Genomic DNA, 20,919 nt, shown 5'->3' on the forward strand with positions numbered 1-20,919 from the left:
TGATCAGTTCTACTGTCTGTTTGGGATTCTATCAGTAAATACAGTTTATTAATAATGAACTAATCAGAGAGAGAATTTCTTTCAGAATGAAGTGTGCAGGATCTCCAGAACCCAGCTGTGTCCATGGAGAAACTTCCTGTATTCGGCAGTGGAGGAGGAGAACCCAGCTGTGTGTCTATGAAGAGTGACGGGTCCATGGGGGACCCTCCTAAATTCAGCACAGGAGGAGGAGAACCCAGCTGTGTGTCTATGAAGAGTGACGGGTCCATGGGGGACCCTCCTAAATTCAGCACAGGAGGAAGAGAACCCAGCTGTGTGTCTATGAAGAGTGACGGGTCCATGGGGGACCCTCCTAAATTCAGCACAGGAGGAGGAGAACCCAGCTGTGTGTCTATGAAGAGTGACGGGTCCATGGGGGACCCTCCTAAATTCAGCACAGGAGGAAGAGAACCCAGCTGTGTGTCTATGAAGAGTGACCGGTCCATGGGGGACCCTCCTAAATTCAGCACAGGAGGAAGAGAACCCAGCTGTGTGTCTATGAAGAGTGACTCAGGGCTCCATGGGCGACCCTCCTAAATTCAGCACAGGAGGAGGAGAACCCAGCTGTGTGTCTATGAAGAGTGACCGGTCCATGGGGGACCCTCCTAAATTCAGCAGTGGAGGAGGAGAATCCAGCTTTGTGTCAGTGAAGAGTGACCAGGCAATGATGTTCCCAGCACAGTCCAGTGGAGGGAGAGGATCCTGTGACTCAGGGTAAATAACTGCTCCCATTAAACAGCAGTTTTGAGGGGCTCCCGAGTGGCGCAACCGTCTAAGCGTTGGCCCTATCATCAGGAGATCGCGAGTTCGATCCCTGGTGATGCTACAGCCATCCGTAGCCGGGAGTCCGAGAGAGCACAATTGGCCTCGCTCTCTCTGGGTGGGTGGGATGGCCCCTCCTTCTCCCCCCATCACTCAGCGCGATGCTAGTCAGCGCAGGCGTCTGTTAGCTGACGTAACAGATCTGGCGGTTGGCGCTTTCCTCCGAGCGCGTTCGGCTGTCCAGTGACGTTGCGTGAGTGGCAGCTCGAAAAGATGTGGTGGCTTCACAGGTCTCGGAGGAAGCCTGTGTTAGCCTTCACCCTCCTAGCGTTGATAGCATCGTGTGATTGGGGGAGTCCTAACTAGCGGGTGGAATTGGAGACGACTAAATTAGGGAGAAAATCGGGTAAAATTAAAAAAAAAACAAAAAAACGGCAGTTTTGACAGTGAATCATTGTAAACATGTTCCTGATCTCTGGGCTGTAGATCAGTTTGTAAGAGAGTTTTTCATATTTAATAATAGCAGGACTGAAACCCAAAGATCAGTTTCTCCAGTGTCCAACTGGGTGGATGTGACCAACAGTGAGTGAGACTCTTCAGAGAGTCAACACTGGGCACTGGATAAACGACTGTCTGAGTTTGAGTCTTGCCAATATTTAACAGGGTCCTAAAGGAGTATGTTGGGGCTGTCTAGGCTCTCACAGGACACCAGGGTATCACAGGCAGGAGAGGGTGGATGACCTGCTCTGTTTAACCAGTGGTGCCGTGTGTATGTGGTGTCATGAAACACATGCATGTATAATCACACAGAATTGTTTTTTTTAAATATAGTGAATACATGCTAGATATTTATTTTCAAAATATTTAATTGTAATTGATTTGGAGATCATTTATACCACAAGAACTGATGTTTGACTGAAGATTCTAGATTCAAGATTCTTCATTGTCATTGCACAGGATACAATGAAAGATTAGGAATAAAGCAAAAATATAGGTTAATGTAAAATATAAAATGCAAGACATTAAAAGAAAGACTATATAATTTAAAATTATAAAAAATAAAAATAGAAATAAAACTATAAAATAATTTAAAATAAATTTATAAAAAGAATGTAGAAGCTATGGTATTGCACATATGTGAACAGTAGTATCAGTAGTATAGTGATGTTAACAACAAATATAAAGTGCAGATGAATGTAACCATCTTTTAATATCCCTTGAGTATATTTTGGAAAGGTGTGGGTAGACACTCTATTCCTGTGTTGTTGGTGCCTGGATGGCAGTGTGCAATGTCAATTTTGTGCAGCGTTCAGTTCTCTTATTGCACTGATTGCTTTACAGTTCATATCGAAGCAAGGAATAAGTAACATACATCTAGAGAAATGTGTAAAAATAGTGTCAATGGTTCTTTAAACTAGCAATAAATGCTGTTTGATCTATCAAGTCTATAAGAAAGACCAAATAGAAATAGATCTGGTACTGATTATTAGGATTTAATGAAAGTGAAAGGAAGTTGACAGTTTATGTCTGTAAACATCCAGAAGTGGGAGCTCTCACTGTAATTTTATGTATTTTTTTATTAATGCATTAACTGGATAATATTGCTAAATAATAATGAATTCTACAAACAGGTTGGTTAATTTCACTGCACACTGAGATTTTTGTCATTAAGATGCCTGCACAGTCTCATTGGCTAACTTTAGCCTGCTTGCTAAGCTAAGCTCAATTAATGTTATTTACATTATATTACTTACTTATTGCATGGGAATATTTATAATTGTTAGTTTTGGAGAAATCAAAAGCACAGCATGTAACGTTAAGTTATCTTGGGAATTTAAGGTAAACCAAAGTTTCTTTTTTTTAATTAAATAGCTCAAATCTAATTAAATAAATTATCTGCAGATTATTATGGCTATTTGTGTTATTAATGATGTTACTGTGTTTGGCCCTGATTAGGCAGCACTCCACACAAACAGCACTGCAGATAAACACTCTGGAAGATATTTACCAACCAGCGAATGATGACGTCCTTCACAGAGTCTTACAGAGACACAAAACTAGCATGAAGAACAAGTATGAGAGCTTATTTGAGGGAATAAAAACAGAAAAGAATAAAACCCTCCTGAACAGGATTTACACACAGCTCTATATCATAGAGGGAGAGAGTGAAGGAGTGAATGAAGAACATGAGGTTCTACAGATGGAGAAAACACCTAGGAGATGCTTACAAGACTCTCCAATCAACTGCTTAGACATCTTTAAACCTCTACAAGGTCCTGAAGGAGAAACACGAGAAGAGAACATTAGAGCTGTGAAGGCTGACAGTCTCAGACACAAAGAAAGAAAAGGAGATAACAGACCAAAAGAGCCAGAGCTCAGAAGTGTTCTGACTAAAGGCATCGCTGGAATTGGAAAAACTGTCTCTGTGCAGAAGTTCATTCTGGACTGGGCTGAAGGAAAAGCCAATCAGGATGTGGAGATCATGTTTGTGTTTCCGTTCCGAGAACTGAACTTGATTAAAGATGATCAGTACAGTCTTCATGGACTTCTGTGTGACTTCCATCCTGAGCTCAAAGATCTGGAACCAAAGATTTATGATCAGATCAAAGCTGTGTTTATATTTGATGGTCTGGATGAAAGCAGAATTCCACTGAACTTTGAACAGTGTGAGAAAGTGTCTGACATCACCATGACATCATCAGTGGGAGTGTTGATGACAAACCTCATCAAAGGAGAGCTGCTTCCCTCTGCTCTGATCTGGATAACCTCTCGACCAGCAGCAGCCAATCAGATCCCTCCTAAATACATCAACCGTGTGACAGAAATTCAGGGATTCAGTGACCCACAGAAGGAGGAGTACTTCAAAAAGAGGATCAGTGATGAAGACCAAGCCAAGAGAATCATTTCCCACATTAAGACAGCGAGGAGCCTCCACATCATGTGCCACATTCCAGTCTTCTGCTGGATCTCGGCCACTGTTCTTCAGCAAATCCTGAAACAGCGTAATACAGAAATCCCTAAAACTTTGACTGAAATGTACTCACACTTCCTGATCACTCAGACCAACATGAGGAATGAGAAGTATGAGGAGAAAAAGAAGAGAACCACAAAGAACCTGCTGGAGTTCAACAGAACCATTCTTCTGAAACTGGCTGAATTGGCTTTCAAACAGCTGATGAAGGGCAATGTAATGTTCTATGAAGAGGACCTGAGAGAGAGCAGCATTGATGTCACTGAGGCCTCAGTGTATTCTGGGATTTTCACTGAGATCTTTAGGGAGGAATGTGTGCTTTACCAGAGGAAGGTCTACAGCTTTGTTCATCTGAGCTTTCAGGAGTTCCTGGCTGCTGTTTATGTGTTTCACTGTTACGAGAACAACAATGTGGTGGACCTGCAGATATTTAAACCACTAAACAAAGAGAGGTTTAGGGATGTTCTACTGAAGTTTTCTCTCCCATGTGTCAGAAAGCGGTTTAAGAATGTTCCTCTGAATGAAGTTCTAAAGGGAGCTGTGGATAAAGCTGTACAGAGTCTGAATGGACACCTGGATCTTTTCCTCCGTTTCCTGCTGGGCATCTCAGTGGAGTCCAATCAGAAATTCCTACAGGGTCTACTGAAACCAACACAGAGCAGCTCAGAGGGAACCAGAGAGCACATAAAGAGTTTAATTAAAGGAGAAAATAAACAATATCTCATCTCCACTGAGAGATCCATCAATCTGTTCCTCTGTCTGTCTGAAATGAATGACCAGTCTCTCTCCAGGGAGATTCAGGAGTATCTAAACTCAGAGAGACACTCAGAGGTGAAACTCTCTCCTGGACAGTGTTCAGCACTAGCCTGCATGCTTCTGATGTCAGAGGAGGTTCTGGATGAGCTGGACCTGAAGAAATACAACACATCAGAGGAGGGTTATAGGAGACTGATCCCAGCTCTGACTGTCTGCAGGAAAGCTCAGTGAGTGTTATATCTACATTAATACAACAGATTAATATTTGGTTATTGATGATTGATTAGGGCTGACCACGTAGCAAGTAAACAATTAAAAGAAGCTTGAGTTATTATAGTTTTAGTTGTTATGAAGTGCTGCAGAAGCATTGCTTTACAGTTACAGTTACTAGCTATCTTTCTACTGTTTTTAACAGGCCAAATTTGAACTCCCACCGTCTACACTATATTGCCAAAAGTACTCGCTCGTCTGCCTTCACACGCATATGAACTTGAGTGAGATCTCATTTTTAATCCATAGGGTTTAATATGATGTTGGCCCTACCTTTGCAGCTATAACAGCTTCAACTCTTCTGGGAAGGCTTTCCACAAGGTTTAGGAGTGTGCTTATGAAAAATTTTGACCTTCTTCCAGAAGCGCATTCGTGATATAAGACACTGATAATGGACGAGAAGGCCTGGCTCACAGTTTCTGCTCTAATTGGTCACTCCAGAGAACATGTCTCCACTGCTCTAGAGTCCAGTGGCGGTGCTTTACACCACTGCATTCGACGCTTTGCATTGCGCTTGGTGATGTAAGGCTTGGATGCAGCTGCTCGGCCATGGAAACCCATTCCATAAAGCTCTCTACGCTGTTCTTGATCTAATCTGAAGGCCACATGAAGTTTGGAGGTCTGTAGCGATTGACTCTGCAGAAAGCACTATGCACCTCAGCATCCGCTGACGCCACTCTGTCATTTTACATGGCCTACCACTTCGTGGCTGAGTTGCTGTCGTTCCCAATCGCTTCCACTTTGTTATAATACCACTGACAGTTTACTGAGGAATATTTAGTAGTGAGGAAATTTCACGACTAGACTTGTTGCACAGGTGGCATCTTATCACGGCACCAGGCTGGAATTCACTGAGCTCTTCAGAGTGACCCATGCTCACAAATGTTTGTAGAAGAAGTCTGCATGTCTAGGTGCATGGTTTTATACACCTGTGGCCATGGAAGTGATTGGAACACCTGAATTCAATGATATGGATGGATGAGTGAATACTTTTGGAAATATAGTGTATTTTCAACCGTCTCTGAGCTTTTCAAACCCCCCAGGAAGCATTGTAGCATCTTCCTCTGAACTCTGTAACTCATTTTTATATTTCTCTGAAAGTAAAATATCTAAAATCAACAACTCTCTTATGGTCTTTTCCACTAAAACCTTTTTCGCTGTCCTTTGAACACCCACCCTCTAGATTCACCCTGCTTCCCTGAGTCTCTTGTTAGTAAATTCATTACCAATTATAAAAGTACAACCTGCTCCCTTGACCTCCTCCCCACACCACTAGTCAAAGCCTGTATGTCTGTGCTGGTCCCCCATCTCACTTCTGTCATTAACTGGTCATTATCTACTGGCCACGTTGCCTTGTTGTACAAAATTTCTGCAGTTACTCCAGTCCTCAAAAAAACCTGCCCTTGACCAATCTAACTTTATAACTTCCGTCCCATCTCAAATCTTCCATTCTTATCAAAAGTCCATGAGCATGTTGTTGCAATACAGCTCAAAGATAATTTGGAAACAAATAATCTTCTAGATCCCTTCCAGTCTGGTTTTAGGCCACATCATAGCACTGACACAGCTCTGGTTAAGGTTGTTAATGATCTGCTGGTGACAGCTGATGCAGGGGCTATTAGCATTCTCATGCTACTTGATTTAAGCGCTGCCTTTGACATAGTTATTAATTTCATTCTCCTCTCTAGATTAAGTGAACTGGGTATTGTAAGGCTCTGCTCTTGACTGGTTTACCTCCTATCTAACAGATCATAAACAATTTGTTTCTGGGCATCATTCTCCTACTTCCACTGTCACTCAAGGGGTCCTGCAAGGTTCTTTACTTGGACCGCTTGTCTCCTCAATTACACCTGGTCACATAAACTACCGTATCTGTAAGCATCTTTGGGTCCTAGAAAATTGCCATATAAATGTCATGTATTATTATTATTATTATTATTATTATTATTGTTATTATTATTGTTATTATTATTAAATGTTCAAAAGGCAAGGTTAAATAATAACTTATTAACACTGTAATTACACAGTATCAGCAGTCATGAGTAGTAACTATTTACATTTACTCAGTTTTGTGCAGTTTTATGAACATTTTTAAGTGATAAAAATAGTTTCTGTGTTTACTTTTTTGCCACCCTGAACAGTGAGTAAAAGATCATGATAAATGCCGGTGCAGTTTTCCATGGATGGATTTCTATAAAATCAACAATTATGTATGATATAAAACATGGCTCATTTACATGTTCTCCAAATTATACAAATTAGCAGTAGAATTAGCTTGAACTGATTACTTAACTGTTCAATCTGCATTTTACATACTCTTTTCTTTCTAAAATATTTCAAACCAAGAAAACATTCAACACCAATTACAATTCAAAACCAATTACATTCCACATGTTAAATACTTTGACAGTGTCACTAACAAGTACAAAGAATTCATTTTAGGTTTTTATTATTTTCTGTTAATGAATAGTTATTAATGTCTGTGTAAAGCAGCAATAAATATGTTTTCTGAGTTTGTAACGCCACAGAAAAATGTTGTATTAACCAGAAAGTCAAATGTAAATGTTTATAAAAAAGTCACTATGCATATAAAATTAGGTTTCAAAAGGCTGAAAAAATGAACAGTATGCTCTGCTCTGAAATGCTGGGGGCGTGTCCACTGAAGGAGATGAAGCCATGTCCCCTTCCAGGAAAGGAGCAGCCTCTCTTCAGCTTCACATTTGCCAGAATGTAACTGCTGCATCTTTTATGGTGTAACCAGAAAATTAATAAGGGAAACTGGTGAATAGAAAGACAACTTCATGTTCGTACTAATGTCAGCATATCCATTAGCTCTTTTGGATTAAAATGAAGTCGCTAGTAGCGCTTTCAAATAGCCAAAGTTAGGCTATCAATAAATAACATAGAACAAAACACATTTTTTGATTGAGTGGGAGAACTGCTGATGCTAATGTGCTCTAGTGTATATAATGAATATATTGAACACAAAAATTATGAAAAATGTCTCACTTCACAATTCAGTACTACACAATTTACACATAACTTTTTGCCAGTAACTCTAGTCTGCCACACACATTTCATACTAATCATACTAATAAATATAAATGATGGCAGTGACCCCCCTTAACTAACAATCTCATCTATACACATGCCCAAACCACTCACAGAGGACTAACAAGCTGCTACATTGAACACAAATGAACATTGAAACAGTGACACACGGAACCAGATGCTCCCAGACGAGGCTTGAGTTATAATGTTTAATATCAAAGAGTTGATCCAGAAGCACGGTCGAAAAACAGATGCACAAAATTAAAAAACAGAGATCCAAAAATAAACAAAAGGGCAAGGCAAAAATCAAGGTCATAAATGAGATACAGGTCTTAAACAAAAAAAAGAGAAACCAGACATCAGAAATAGAGCTCGGTATACTCAACAAGGAGACAATACTTCGCAAATAACCTATCCTAAAGCCCAGGCTTAAATACTAAACTAACCAACAAAGTAAATAAGAAACAGGTGTGAGAGTAATCAGTAGTCTGGAGATGAGCAGCGCTAATAGGTGGGTTGGTGAGAGTCCATAGTCATGTGATGCAGCAAGGAGTTCTAGGAATTGGGTGTCCTGGGCGGCCCCATTGGCTGTAGTTTCTGCGAGGCTGGATGGAGGCAGCAAGGAGTTCTAGGAATTGGGTGTCCTGGGCGGCCCCATTGGCTGTAGTTTCTGCAAGGCCAGATGGAAGCATAAACAAACATGACAAAGGAAACATACATCTTTTACTATACAAATTACAGCCATGCTTAACATTATTTTCTCTTTATTCCATAGGCGGTTCAACCAAATTTGAAATACTAAAATACTGATTGTTGATACTAAAACTGATTATGAGACATATTGCTAAAGTTCGTCCTTTTCTCAGAGCAATGCAAAGTAACTTGCTCATGCATTTGTTGTATATCAAATTTATTTCTTTAATTTTCTTTTAATTTATTTACTTCTTACTGGGCTTCCTAAGAAAACAATCCATCCTCTACAACTTGTACAAAATGCAGCAGCATCCTAACAAAAACAAAACATATCACTCTTATGTTGAAACTATTGAACTGCATGGCTACCCGTATCTTTTGGGATAGATTTTAAAGTTCTGCTACTAGTTTATAAGGCTCTAATGATAGTGGCAAGGAAAACCTCCCTAAGAGCAACAGGATGAAACCTTGAGAGGAACTAAGACTCAGAAGGGGAACCCATCCTCCTCTGGTCGACACCGGATAGCAAAATTTGTTAGTAGAAGTATTATAGTACAAAGTGGGAAAAACAGGTGGGGCAATGGTTAATTTGATTAGTTTATGATTATGCAGCAGCAGCAGCAGCAGCATCGGTAGGGTCAGGTTGTGAGGGTGAGGTTTGCACGGCGTAGTACAGCATGAAGCTCAATGGTGGTCAAGCCAGTCCAGAAGGCTGGTGAGCAGTGGCACCCGATCAAGGCAGAAGAGGCAACAGCATCAGACACACAGTATGGGCAGCTGTTCAACTCAGCAAAGAAAGGAAAAAACACACAGTCAGTTCTGTAACGAGTGACTGATCACAGATTACAGTATTAACAGAGTAGCAGAGGCTCTGGCAGGTCTGGATCTGACAGGGAAAACTAATTACCAAAGGCTTGACTATACAAGTATGTTTTAAGCATAGACTTAAAAACTAAGGCTGGGTCCCGAACATTAACAGGAAGATTATCCCAAAGCTGGGGGGCTTTGTATGAGAAGGCTCTCCCCCCTGATGTAACTTTATTAATTCTAGGTACTGATTGTAAGCCAGCACCTTGTCATCTAAGTAGGCATGATGGTTTATTGTGGGAGAGAAGTTCACTCAGGTACTGAGGTGCGAGTCCATGTAGAGCTTTGTAAGTCAGTAAGAGAATTTTATAATCAATGCGAAATTTAACTGGCAACCAGTGTAAGGCTGATAAAACTGGGCTGATATGGTCAAACTTTCTGGTTCTTGTAAGGACTCTGGCTGCAGCATTCTGGACTAGCTGAAGCTTGTTACGGCTTTTGCTGGAACACCCAGACAGCAGGGCATTACAGTAATCTAGCCGTGAGGTAATAATGCCTGAACTAGCTTTTCTGCATCCTGTAGAGATAATGCATTTCTCAAATTAGCAATATTGCGGAGATGCAGGAAGGCTGCTCTAGTAATATTAGTTATGTGTGCGTCGAAGGACAGATCAGGGTCATCACAACACCAAGATTTTTTACAGATGAGTTTGATGCAACTGAGAAATTGTTAAGTTTAAGTGTAAAATTTGACAGTTTGTTTCTAGCTGCTTTTGGTAACAGAGTAGCAGAACCTCTGTTTCATCTGAGTTAAGTAGGAGAAAGTTACTCGACATCTAGTCTTTTATGTTTTTTATACAGTCCTCAATCTTGTTAAGTTTAATTTTATTGTCTGGTTCACTTGATATATATAACTGAGTGTCATTGGCATAGCTGAACTGAAATTCTTCATGTAAATGATTTCTATACAAGTAGGAGCTTAATTGTTTTGCTACTGCTTTTTCCAGGATCTCAGGTATAAAGGGGAGATTCGAGATAGGTCTATAATTTGATAGTTTGCAGGTATCGAGGTTAGCTTTTTTAATCAGTGGTCTAATTACTGCTAGTTTAAGAGTTTTTGGGATGTATCCAAGGCTAAGAGAGGAGTTTATTATTGACAGAATAGGCTTGGTTATTTCTGACAAAATTTTCTTGAGTAAACCTGTAGGCATTGGATCTAACATACAAGTAGATTTTGTGGAAGAAACAATTTTAACTAGTTCATTTTCTTGAAGTAAGGTAAATAATTCCAGCCTCTCTGCAGTGATTATAATATTCTCAGGATCTAGACTGGCATTAGAAGGCAGCAGGTTTGTAGAGCTTAATTGTGTATTCTGAATTTTCTGCCAAACTTTTTCAATTTTATCACTAAAGAAATTCATAAAATCATTGCCGCTATAGGCTAATGGTTTCTGGGGTTCACTAACTGTTTTGTTCTCCGTTATTTTAGAAATTGTGCTAAATAATCTAGAATCTAAGATTATTCTTATTGTTTTCTATGAGAGGAGCGATAGGCTGAGCGTGCTGTGGAAGGTGCTCTTCTAGAGTCTATAAGGCTCTCCTTCCAGGCGGACTGGAACACTTCTAGTTTAGTCAGGCGCCATTTTCGCTCAAGTTGTCTTGCGGTCTGTTTTTAAAGCCCGAGTGTAATCATTATACCAAGGGGCGAGTTTTTTCTGACTTACTATTTTCCTTTTTAATGGAGCCACACTATGTAGAGTCAATCAAAAAGTATCCTCTAAGAACTTGGTCATAATATCTAACTTGGTAGAATTAGATGGACAGCTAGTTGAAGAAGGTTTCTGATAAAGCTACCAGCTGTGGACGAAGTTATTAACATAATAACATGGTGATGAGTGCACATTATCACTAAAGTGAATTTCTTTTGAGATTAAGTAATGATCTGAGACTGCTGTGCTCTGGGGGAGAATGGCTAAGTTATCTATGTTTACACCAAAGGTCAGTATTAAGTCTAGAGTGTGGTTGTGGTAGTGTGTGGGCCCTTTATAATTTGGGTGAAACCTACGGAGTCTGTGATGGACATAAATGCCTTACTTAGTGAATCTTGAGGATTGTGAAAGTATCGCCTCATTTTCAGCAGTAACACAAGCATTATTAGCTCTAGCGTTTCTATTTTTGGCACTACTTACATGGCCTTTGCTTTGTAGTCAGTAAATGGCCCTCTCGATGTTCCGTGACAGAACAACAGATCCTAAATGACTAGGGTGGAGCCCCTCTCTCCAGTAGAGCACCGGCTGTTCCCAAAACGAGGGCCAGTTGTCCACGTAGCCCGAGCCATTGAGGGTGCACCAGCCGCGGAGCCAGGACTGCAGCGTGAACTGCTCGGATCCCCTCCTGTAAGTGGGAAGAGGTCCTGGCATCTGTCTTCTTCCTGGTGTCCAGTAGCATCTGGTAGTGATTCTTCAGGACTTCACTACGTCGGTCAGAGAAGGCGTTGCGTCTGCTGAAAGCCCAGGGGAGACGGTTGGCTATGTCTAAAACACGAGCACCTGGAAAACAAGAGACAGTGGCATGGGTGTTTATAACCTTTACTTTTACGTGGCGGACAATAGAACTACCGATAACATAAACTGAGTCCTGTGAGGAGGACTGCATAGGTGAAGGTGTAGGCGGTGAACTGAGGGCGGCAAAATGGTTGCAGGAGGTGAAGATCGGCTAGGGTGGTGGTGAGGGTCTGCAAGGCCCTCTGCGGCGCTGGCATTCCCAGGGACCATGTGGTGCTGGTGTGAGAATGGCATCTCCTGGTGTACGAAAAGACAAGGCTGGCGCAACCACAGAGGGGGAAACTTCCTGGGCGGCTTCAAGCTGCGACTTCTGCTGAAGGAGCCCATCCTGCTTCTTCAGGAGGGCGGTGATCTGCTGGTCCAGCCAGGCCAACTATGAGGTCAGTGCCTGGATAGCTCGTTCTTGGGTGGACGCCATGTTGAGTGGGCTGAGGAAATATCTGTGTGAGAGAAAGAGAAAGAGAGAGGGAGAAAACAAAATAGGAGGGAGAGGTGTGAGATGTGAGGAGGTTAGTGGCCTGCTAACTGCTAATTCTTTAGGTGATGGTTGAACGCTGCTCGATCTATATCTCTAAGCTATGCTGCTCTCTGTTACTCGCAGTGATGTGCTCTCTGTCGCTCGCAGTCTTTTTATTATTACTATTATTTTTATTTATTTATTTATTTATTTATTTATTCATTTATTGAACACTGTTTATTTTGGGTAAGTTGTTTGGCTAGCTGAGAAATTCTTTGTGAAATCTTCCCTGATGTTCCCTGATGATGCAGGTGTTTCTAATAAAGTTGACAGTGAGCTCCAGTAACCCCCTTTCTGAAAATAAATTGGGGGAGCAGATGCTCAGTTGCTCCATTGTTCAGCTGCATATGTCTAATCCTGACTCCCTCACAGCCCCACTCTGTTCTGTGTTGAATGAGACTGAATCACAACATTCTGCATTGGTTTATTCTGTAAAACAGTACTACAGAAACAGACAGATAGCTCTAGACCAGCAGCATGAGTCAAAGTTATTTTACTGTTTGTTCCAAGACACAGTGGAACATGGACAGTAAGGTATTAACTATTACAACTCCCCTGATTACACCATGTATTGTATTTACTCTGACTTTCACAGACTAGCCAGCTGTAGTCTCACCACAAACATCTGTGAAAAACTTTCATCAGCTCTGCAATCAGCAAAATCTTCTCTGAAAGAGCTGGACCTCAGTAACAATGACCTTCAGGATTCTGGTGTGAAGCTGCTCTCTAATGGACTAAAGAACTCACACTGTAAACTGGAGACACTCAGGTGAGCTCTCTGTCAATATATTCATGAATGGAAAAAGTTAAAGAATCAATAAACTGTCAAATCAGTATATTTTACTGGTTTTAGAAATCTATTGTTTGTCTCGTTATTCCCATTCCTATAATGAACTTGTAGTTAATTGTCTAAATATGGTATATGTTCTCTCTCATTCAATTCGGAAATCTTTGAGTATATTGTAAGAAACTAGACTAAATGCCAGTAAAAATGAAAATTGAGTTGTTAGATTTTGTCTGTCGGTTTTCTAGCGTCCGTTTATAAGCACATTGCATTTACATTCAAAAACATGAATGTAATGGCTAGTATTTCACATATGCTAAGTTTCTAATGATTAAGACTTAATGAAACAACTCCATGTAGTCGTGTAATGAATTGTTTTTGTACTGAAACTTTTTAAACCTTTCAAATGTCAGTTTAAAAGAAGCAGGAATTTCTCCATGGATTGGTAATAATAACTGTCACTATTAAAATGGGAAGAAAAATATTTAAAGATATAATTGATAACTTTGCTTTTAAAACAATCAAAGAAGTGGGTTTTCAGAGGAAATTATCCACATACTATTGAAACACACATTGTAATTTATTTCATTTTTTATGTCTTTTAAAGAATATTACATAATATAAGGAACTATACTTATAAGATTTGCAGGGAGATTTGCAAACCCAGTATGATAGAGCATCATGCAAATGTTGATTTTTACCAGCTGGTGGCCAATCAGAATGTTAAAATGCAGTTAAAGTTATTTTTTGTTTTTTATCATGCTCAAAACCAAAATACATGATGAACTCCCTGTTGAAATGATTCAATAGTAAGTTTAAGTAAGATTGAAAAAAGGCAGTTTTGTTTATCACAAGTCCTGCAAGTCTCAACAGCATGATCAATGTGCTATTATTACAGTGTAGTGGTGATCATATCATGTTAGAAATTCTGCAGGCAGAGAGGAGACTGGATCTTCAGATTTTGAGTTTTATTCACTTGTGCCAAAATCATGCACAGGCACAGACTGCTCATCAGGCTGTCAACTGTCAAGTGAAAACATAGAAATACCAAAGGCCAGGGGAAGGAGCAAACAGGGAGGGGAAAAAGGTGAAGGGGGCTGGGGACAGAAGAGGAAGAAAATGATAATATTCTCACCTCAAGAGGGACAAAAACAGAAGGGATTCACCTTATTTTCCTCAAAAATAAATGCTGACCTTAACCCTAACCCTAATTTCACTCCAAAACCTCATCTTGGTGACAAACCTAATCCTGGTACTAAATCTGCACCAAACCTGTAGCCATGAAAATGTCATGACAGCCTAAAATCTTCCACAATTGCTGCAATAACTTACTGCAATAACTCACACTCAGCATCTACTCTAGCGCAAACCTCCACTTTACTCACCGTTACTGCCCTCTGTGCCTTTGTCCACTGCACCATCAATGTTGGTGATTTGAGCTGCTTGTGTGCGCCACCTATGACGCTCAGGGATCTGCATTTCAGACTCAATTAATGTTAGTCACAACTCTTGTCATGATCAGAAAATCTAATCTGAAGATGCAGGCTTCCCGTATTGGTGTGAGCCAGAATTTGTGCATATGGCTCAGACCTCTCAGTGCGACAGGAAGCAGCTTTCATCATCTCATGTCGCCTCGGCCACTGGTAATGGTGCCAATCTGGATGGTAGTAGCTTCCCAGCCTTCCAGCATTGGCAAGTATGCCTGTCTGCAGCAGAGAGATTATTAAGCCTGGGTCAATGAATGCAGTGAGCTGTTCACCATTAATGCTGCACTTTATTTAAAAGCCTGTGGTAGCAGTTGCTCTCCGGCAGTGGTGGTGATGCAGAGGGTTACTCTTACCGAGCTGCCCCTTCTCATTTCCCAGTGGCTCCGGCTCGTGGCAATGGCGAGTGTGTTGTCCCTTTTTTCCGCATCACCAACACACTATCCACACTATGTGCACCCCCCCTCAGCTTCTTCTGCTGTGTAGCTCTGTGTTTGTGCTACTCACTTTGAAGCAATCACTGAGGATGAGCTTCGCAATTTTGGATTTCGTGAAGGTGGCTTGGAGGCTTGACAGTTTTGCAAACCATTCGTGTCATTTTTAGCACTTCCAGCAGCAGTGTGTTCAGGAAATCGTCTTTCTTATCTACTCTTCTTGCTTTCTCTATCAAATGTGGGATAAGCTGCACCACAGTGCTCATCTCTACTGCCAGTATGCTTATCCGTTCCCCCTTCCATCTTCGCACTGTCAGTTGCCTGATGGACAGCACTGCTAGTACCTGGCCAAACTGCTGCTGGAGAGTCATGGTCAGCATTGTGAGGTCACCATGCAGTTCTGCCAGCAAATCCACTAGCACCTGAAGCGCTTGTTCCACCAGGGCCAAACACACCTGCATTGTGGTGTCTTCTGATGTCTAAACGCAATGCTGAGCATAAATTTGCAGCTGTGCTGAATATGTTTCCCACTGTCCTTCTTCAAGTGTGGTAGCCGAATACACTTTGCTCTGCTATGCCACTTTGTTTTTTATCTGTTTTACTTTCACTTTCACTGTCTGCCACAGAGTTTTTGACCTTCTGCTGGAGCTCATCCATTTCAGCATCAAGTCCATCTCACTTCTGATTACCAGTGTGGCGACAAGCAGAGAAAGAGTCAGGTGATTCCATAGACTCTGCTCCACTTTGTTCTTCACTGAGGCAGGCAGAGAAACATTGGGGAGGTCACCTAAAGCCCCTGAAAACACTCTGGCAGTGATCACCCCAACAAAAATGCTTAAAGCATAATAAACCAACAAATAACAATATAAACACATTTTATGTAACAGGGGCACATGACTCCAGCGAGGCCCTTTACACAGCTCTCTGCATGGCAGCTTCTCTTTGCCTACACACCCATGGCAGTCACCACAATATACTATCAACACAAAACATTTACTTACATACAGTGTTGTGAAAAAGAATTTTCTAATTTCCTCTATTTTTGCATATTTGTCACACTGGTTTCAGATACTCACACAAACGGTAATATAAGAAAGGAGAACATAAAACTCTGTTGAAACAACTCTGATAAATCAACTTCAAGTGAAAGTTGATTGAGGGAAAACAAATTATTCAACACTAATTGGCTCTGTGTGAAAAATGATTGCCCTTTAATTACTCAATCAATTTAACTATATTTGGTTGATATTTAGGATCATTTAAACTAGACACACCCAAGCTTGATTACTGCTTGCCCTATTGAATCTAATCATCACTTAAATAGAATGCTTCTAACGTTGTGAAGTAGGCTAAAAGGTCTCCATAAGCAGCACACTACACCGTGATCAAGAGAAATTCCAGAAGAGATCAGAAAGAATATTATTAGTCTGGAATGGATTACAAAGCCATTTCTAAGGCTCTGGGACTGGGGAGTAAAAGCTATTATCTCCAAATGGAGAAAACTTGAAACAGTAGTCAGTCTTCTCAGAAAGTGGCCTACCTGCCAAAATCCCTCCCAAGATCACTTCGACAAATCATCCAGGAAGTCATAAAAGAACCCAGACAAACATTTAAGAAACTGCAGACCTTGCTTGCCTCAAATAAGGATAGCATAAATGATTTCCCCATCATTGACGCTTGGGGAAAAATATCAATGGGAGAGCTGCAAAGCAAAAACTGGCTAAGAAAGAGGAACATACATGCCTCCAGCAGGCCCCGTTCAAAAAACATTTAATTACATACAGTGTTGTGAAAAAAGTTTTCATTTGCATATTTGTCAAGAAGAACCAAAAGGAGCATACAGGGTTGTCTCACATTTGCCAAAAATACCGAGATGACCTATTTTACAGTAGTGTTCTGTGAATTAATAAGTCAAAAGTGGAACATTTTGTAAGACAGGGATCCCATAATATCTGGTGTAAAACTAAGCCAGCATTCCACAATATAAACATCATACCAACAGTGATGAACATGTAGGTGGTAGTGTGATGGTGTGGGGGAGCTTTGCTGCTTCTGGGCCTGTGTGTCTTGCCATATTTTTGATGGAACCATGAATTCTGCTCTTATCATAAAAACCTGCAGGAGGATATAAAGTCATCAGTCATGATCTGAAGTTCAAATGTAATTGGGTCATGCAGCAAGACAACAGTCCCAAGCACAAGAGCAAGTACATCTTTGGATGGCTCAAAAAAAACAAAAGTATGGTTTGGAGTGACCTAGTTAAAGTCCTGACTTGAACCCAGTTGAGATGCTGCTGCATGACCTGAAACAAGCAGATTATGCCAAAAAGCCCTGGAGTGTGGCTGCATTAAAGCAATTCTTCAAAGAAGATTGAACCAAAATTCCTCCACAGTCATCTGAAAGATTTGGGCATTTGGTTGTGATTTGGGACAATTTTGTGTGCTATGCAAAAACATAGCAAATCAGAAAAGGGGTAAATATATTTTCACTGCACGGTGTATGCTGTCATTTAATAGATCAACAGCTTCCTCTTCCATCTCAATCACCTGGGCTTGAGCTCTGGGCAGCTTCTGCTTTGAGATAGAACTGAGAAACATGAAAATAGGGTGGTAGTGGTGGGGTAGCGGGGAAAAATAAGGAAAATATGGGACGTTTATAGGACATTAGATTGGAAGGAAAAGGAAGATGTCTATCTGATTGAAGAAAGATAGACAGATAGATTGACCACATGCATCAGCCGCAGCTTCTCCCCTAACAGCACAGGCTGTATGGTGTTGAATGCACTAGAGAAATCAAAGAAAATCATGGTGCTGCCTGATGTGTCCAGGTGATAGTATGCTCTGTACGGCAGGTCAATAACCACATCATCCACTCCATTTCCATCCTGATATGCATAGTGCAGAAGGTCAAGAGCTGTACTGACCAGAGGTCTCAGATGAGCTCACATGAGCCTTTTGAGTGTCTTCATTAAGTGGGATGTCAGTGCAATGGATCGATAATCATTAAGTGCCTTTGGTTGCCCCTTTTCCACACAACTAGGACTGTCTTCAGGCTGCACCTCAGATTAAAGATGTGCTGAAGAATTTCACACAGTTGCTCTGCACAAAGTTTCAGCAGGTCCTGCTGCTTTGCTCTGGTTGAGATTTTTCAATTCCTTTTTCACTTCATTGAATATTCTAGTTGTGGGGGTTGGGTGAGAGGCATTCATTACAAACAATGAGACAGAAACAATGCAGCAGGAGAGGAACCATTGTCAAAACACACAAAGAATTAGTTTAACTCATTCGCCCATTGCTGGAATAGGGCTGTATTGGTTGAAGCCAGTGATGTCTTTCTATCTCCTGGGGCTCTGAATCAGAATAAATTTTTAGCATGTTGTATTTAGAGGTGTGAAGATGTTGAGTCAGTTTTCTGTCTGTCCTGTTTGATTTCAGTGTGTTGATGTATATTTACAGAATTTAAAGCTTGTTGTGTTTGTTCTGTACTGCAACTGATTTATAGCTAAATGTAAAAACAATCTCTCTCTCTTTTTTCTCTTTCTTCAGATTATCTGGTTGTATGGTTACAGATAAAGGCTGTTCTTCTCTGGCTTCAGCTCTGAAATCAAACCCCTCCCACCTGAGAGAACTGGATCTGACCTATAATCACCCAGGAGAGTCTGGAGTGAAGCTGCTCTCTCATCTACTGGAGGATCCACACTGCAAACTGGAGAAACTACAGTAAGTTATATTCTTGCTATCTGTATACGCAGACTGACTGTAATTATTACACACATGTAACATAATGATTAATGTTTACTCTAGATGCGTTTGTCTTTGAGTTGTTCTTCTGAACATGACACTGAGATCTGGAGCTTTGTATTTTTTGGGAGGGTTTTCTAAGATTCATTGTGAAAGCAATGTGAATAGTCCTCTGCTGACCCCAGAACAGCTGTCCCTGGACTTAGAGGAATAGTTTAGTAAAAAAATCAAATTAATGTTATTTATCACTTACCTAAGATGTAGTCAAAATCCAAGAAATATTTAGTATCTGATGTGTGCTTTTTTTAGTTTAAAATGGCAGTTAGACTAATGTTGCTAATAAACAGTGGACTGTCTCCAAACTCATCACCATTCATTCGGGTGTTAAGACCCTCAATACCTCGAGTTTGGGGGGGGGGTCTGTGATACTGCCACATGAAAGGTCTTTTGTAGAAAATATATATGTAGCACATTAATTCAAAGAAAAGGTTTAAAACTTAAATGCCTTGCAAGGTTAAACTTCCTGTGTGCTAACATTTAAAATGGGTGAGTTTTGCTATATGAGGTCAGGTAAAAAGGGGACCAGAATAAAATTGTTTGCTGAACCATCATAGCACTTTTCCTTTAAGAGCCTTCCTGGAAAATGCAAGGGGCAGAGCTCCTGGGAAGGAACCACAGGAGGAGCATTTCCTGGTTAAAGGGAGAGAGGAGGAAGGAGAGAGACAAGATGGCAGTGTAAGAAAGAGGAAAGTTTGGTGTGTTTTGTGAGTACTGAAGGGATCAACAAACAAAAGCCATCAACTTTTGGATTAACCCTCAGGGATCTGAAAGAAGCTTGGGGATAGGCCTGTCATTGCCGGTGAGATCCAGCTGGTTTATGTTTTTTGTTTGTGTTTTGTTTTTGCAATGCATTGCTAAGGACTTGAATTTTTGATTAAAACATTTTTCTATTTTTTGCATTTTGAACTTTTTGGACTTTGGAGAAATTAGGAGAGGGGCATGGAATATTGTTCAAATGTGATGGTGTGAGGGTTCTATTTGTGCATTATAAATTGTGTATGTTTTGGCAGATACATTTCAATATATAAAGCATTTCTGGGTGGCAGGTTAAACAGGGTCTATTTTGGGTTTTTTGTGTGCTTGAGTTAAAACTTATAATAAGTCAAGGTGATTGTTCCCTGAATGTCACAAAGGGCCTAGAGTTGAAGTTTGGTGTGTCAGCCTGGCGTTCCTCTGTCTGGGAATCCATACTGTCAGCCATAGCTTGCTGTTACCCAAATTAAAAGATACTATGTAGCCCTATGTCTCCTGCAATGTATTTCCCCGTACAGGCCACCACTCTGTAACAATCACCTTGACTTATAAGTTTAGGGGTTACATTTAAAGTCTGAGGATACACTGCTTACACTTAAGAGCTAAAGTAGTACAAACAAACAAATTCAAGCACACAAAAAACCCAAAATAGACCCTGTTTAACCTGCCACCTGCCAGAAATGCTTTATATATTTAAATGTATCTGCTAAAACATACACAATTTATAATGCACAAACAGAACCCTCACACCTCACATTTTAACAATATTCCATGCCCCTCTCCCAGTTTCTCCAAAGTCCAAAAAGTCCAAAATGCAAAAAATCAAAAATTCAAGTCCTTAGCAATGCATTGCGAAGAAAAAACACAAACAAAAAACATATACCAGCTGGATCTCACCGGCAATGGCAGGCCTATCCCCAAGCTTCTTTCAGATCCCTGAGAGTCATCGGCTGAGGGGGGAGTCATGGGCTGGAGGTTAGGGAACCGGCCTTGTGACCAGAAGGTCGCTGGTTCGATCCCCTCAGCTGACAGTACATGACTGAAGTGCCCTTGAGTGCCCTTGAGCAAGGCACCTAACCCCCAACTGCTCGCCAGGCGCCGTGGATAGGGCTGCCCACCGCTCCGGGCAAGTGTGCTCACTGCCTCCTAGTGTGTGTGCATTCACTAGTGTGTATGTGGTATTTCGCTGCACGGATGGGTTAAATGCGGAGGTCTAATTCCGATGTGTTCAGAC

General features: G+C 40.9%; 1 protein-coding gene across 1 annotated transcript; it reads left to right on the plus strand.

The window, feature by feature from the left end:
- Positions 1 to 123: 123 nt before the first annotated feature.
- LOC118801923 (NACHT, LRR and PYD domains-containing protein 12-like) lies at positions 124 to 19,465 on the plus strand. The gene is made up of 5 exons (XM_036562332.1): positions 124 to 479; positions 544 to 753; positions 2,758 to 4,755; positions 13,026 to 13,199; positions 18,678 to 19,465. Exons 1-5 carry the CDS (start codon positions 124 to 126, stop codon positions 18,853 to 18,855), a joined length of 2,916 nt encoding a protein of 971 aa, XP_036418225.1. The 3' UTR covers positions 18,856 to 19,465.
- The last annotated feature ends 1,454 nt before the right edge of the window (positions 19,466 to 20,919 follow it).

Source organism: Colossoma macropomum, unplaced genomic scaffold (genome assembly GCF_904425465.1).
Source record: "Colossoma macropomum unplaced genomic scaffold, Colossoma_macropomum, whole genome shotgun sequence".
NCBI lineage: Eukaryota > Metazoa > Chordata > Actinopteri > Characiformes > Serrasalmidae > Colossoma > Colossoma macropomum.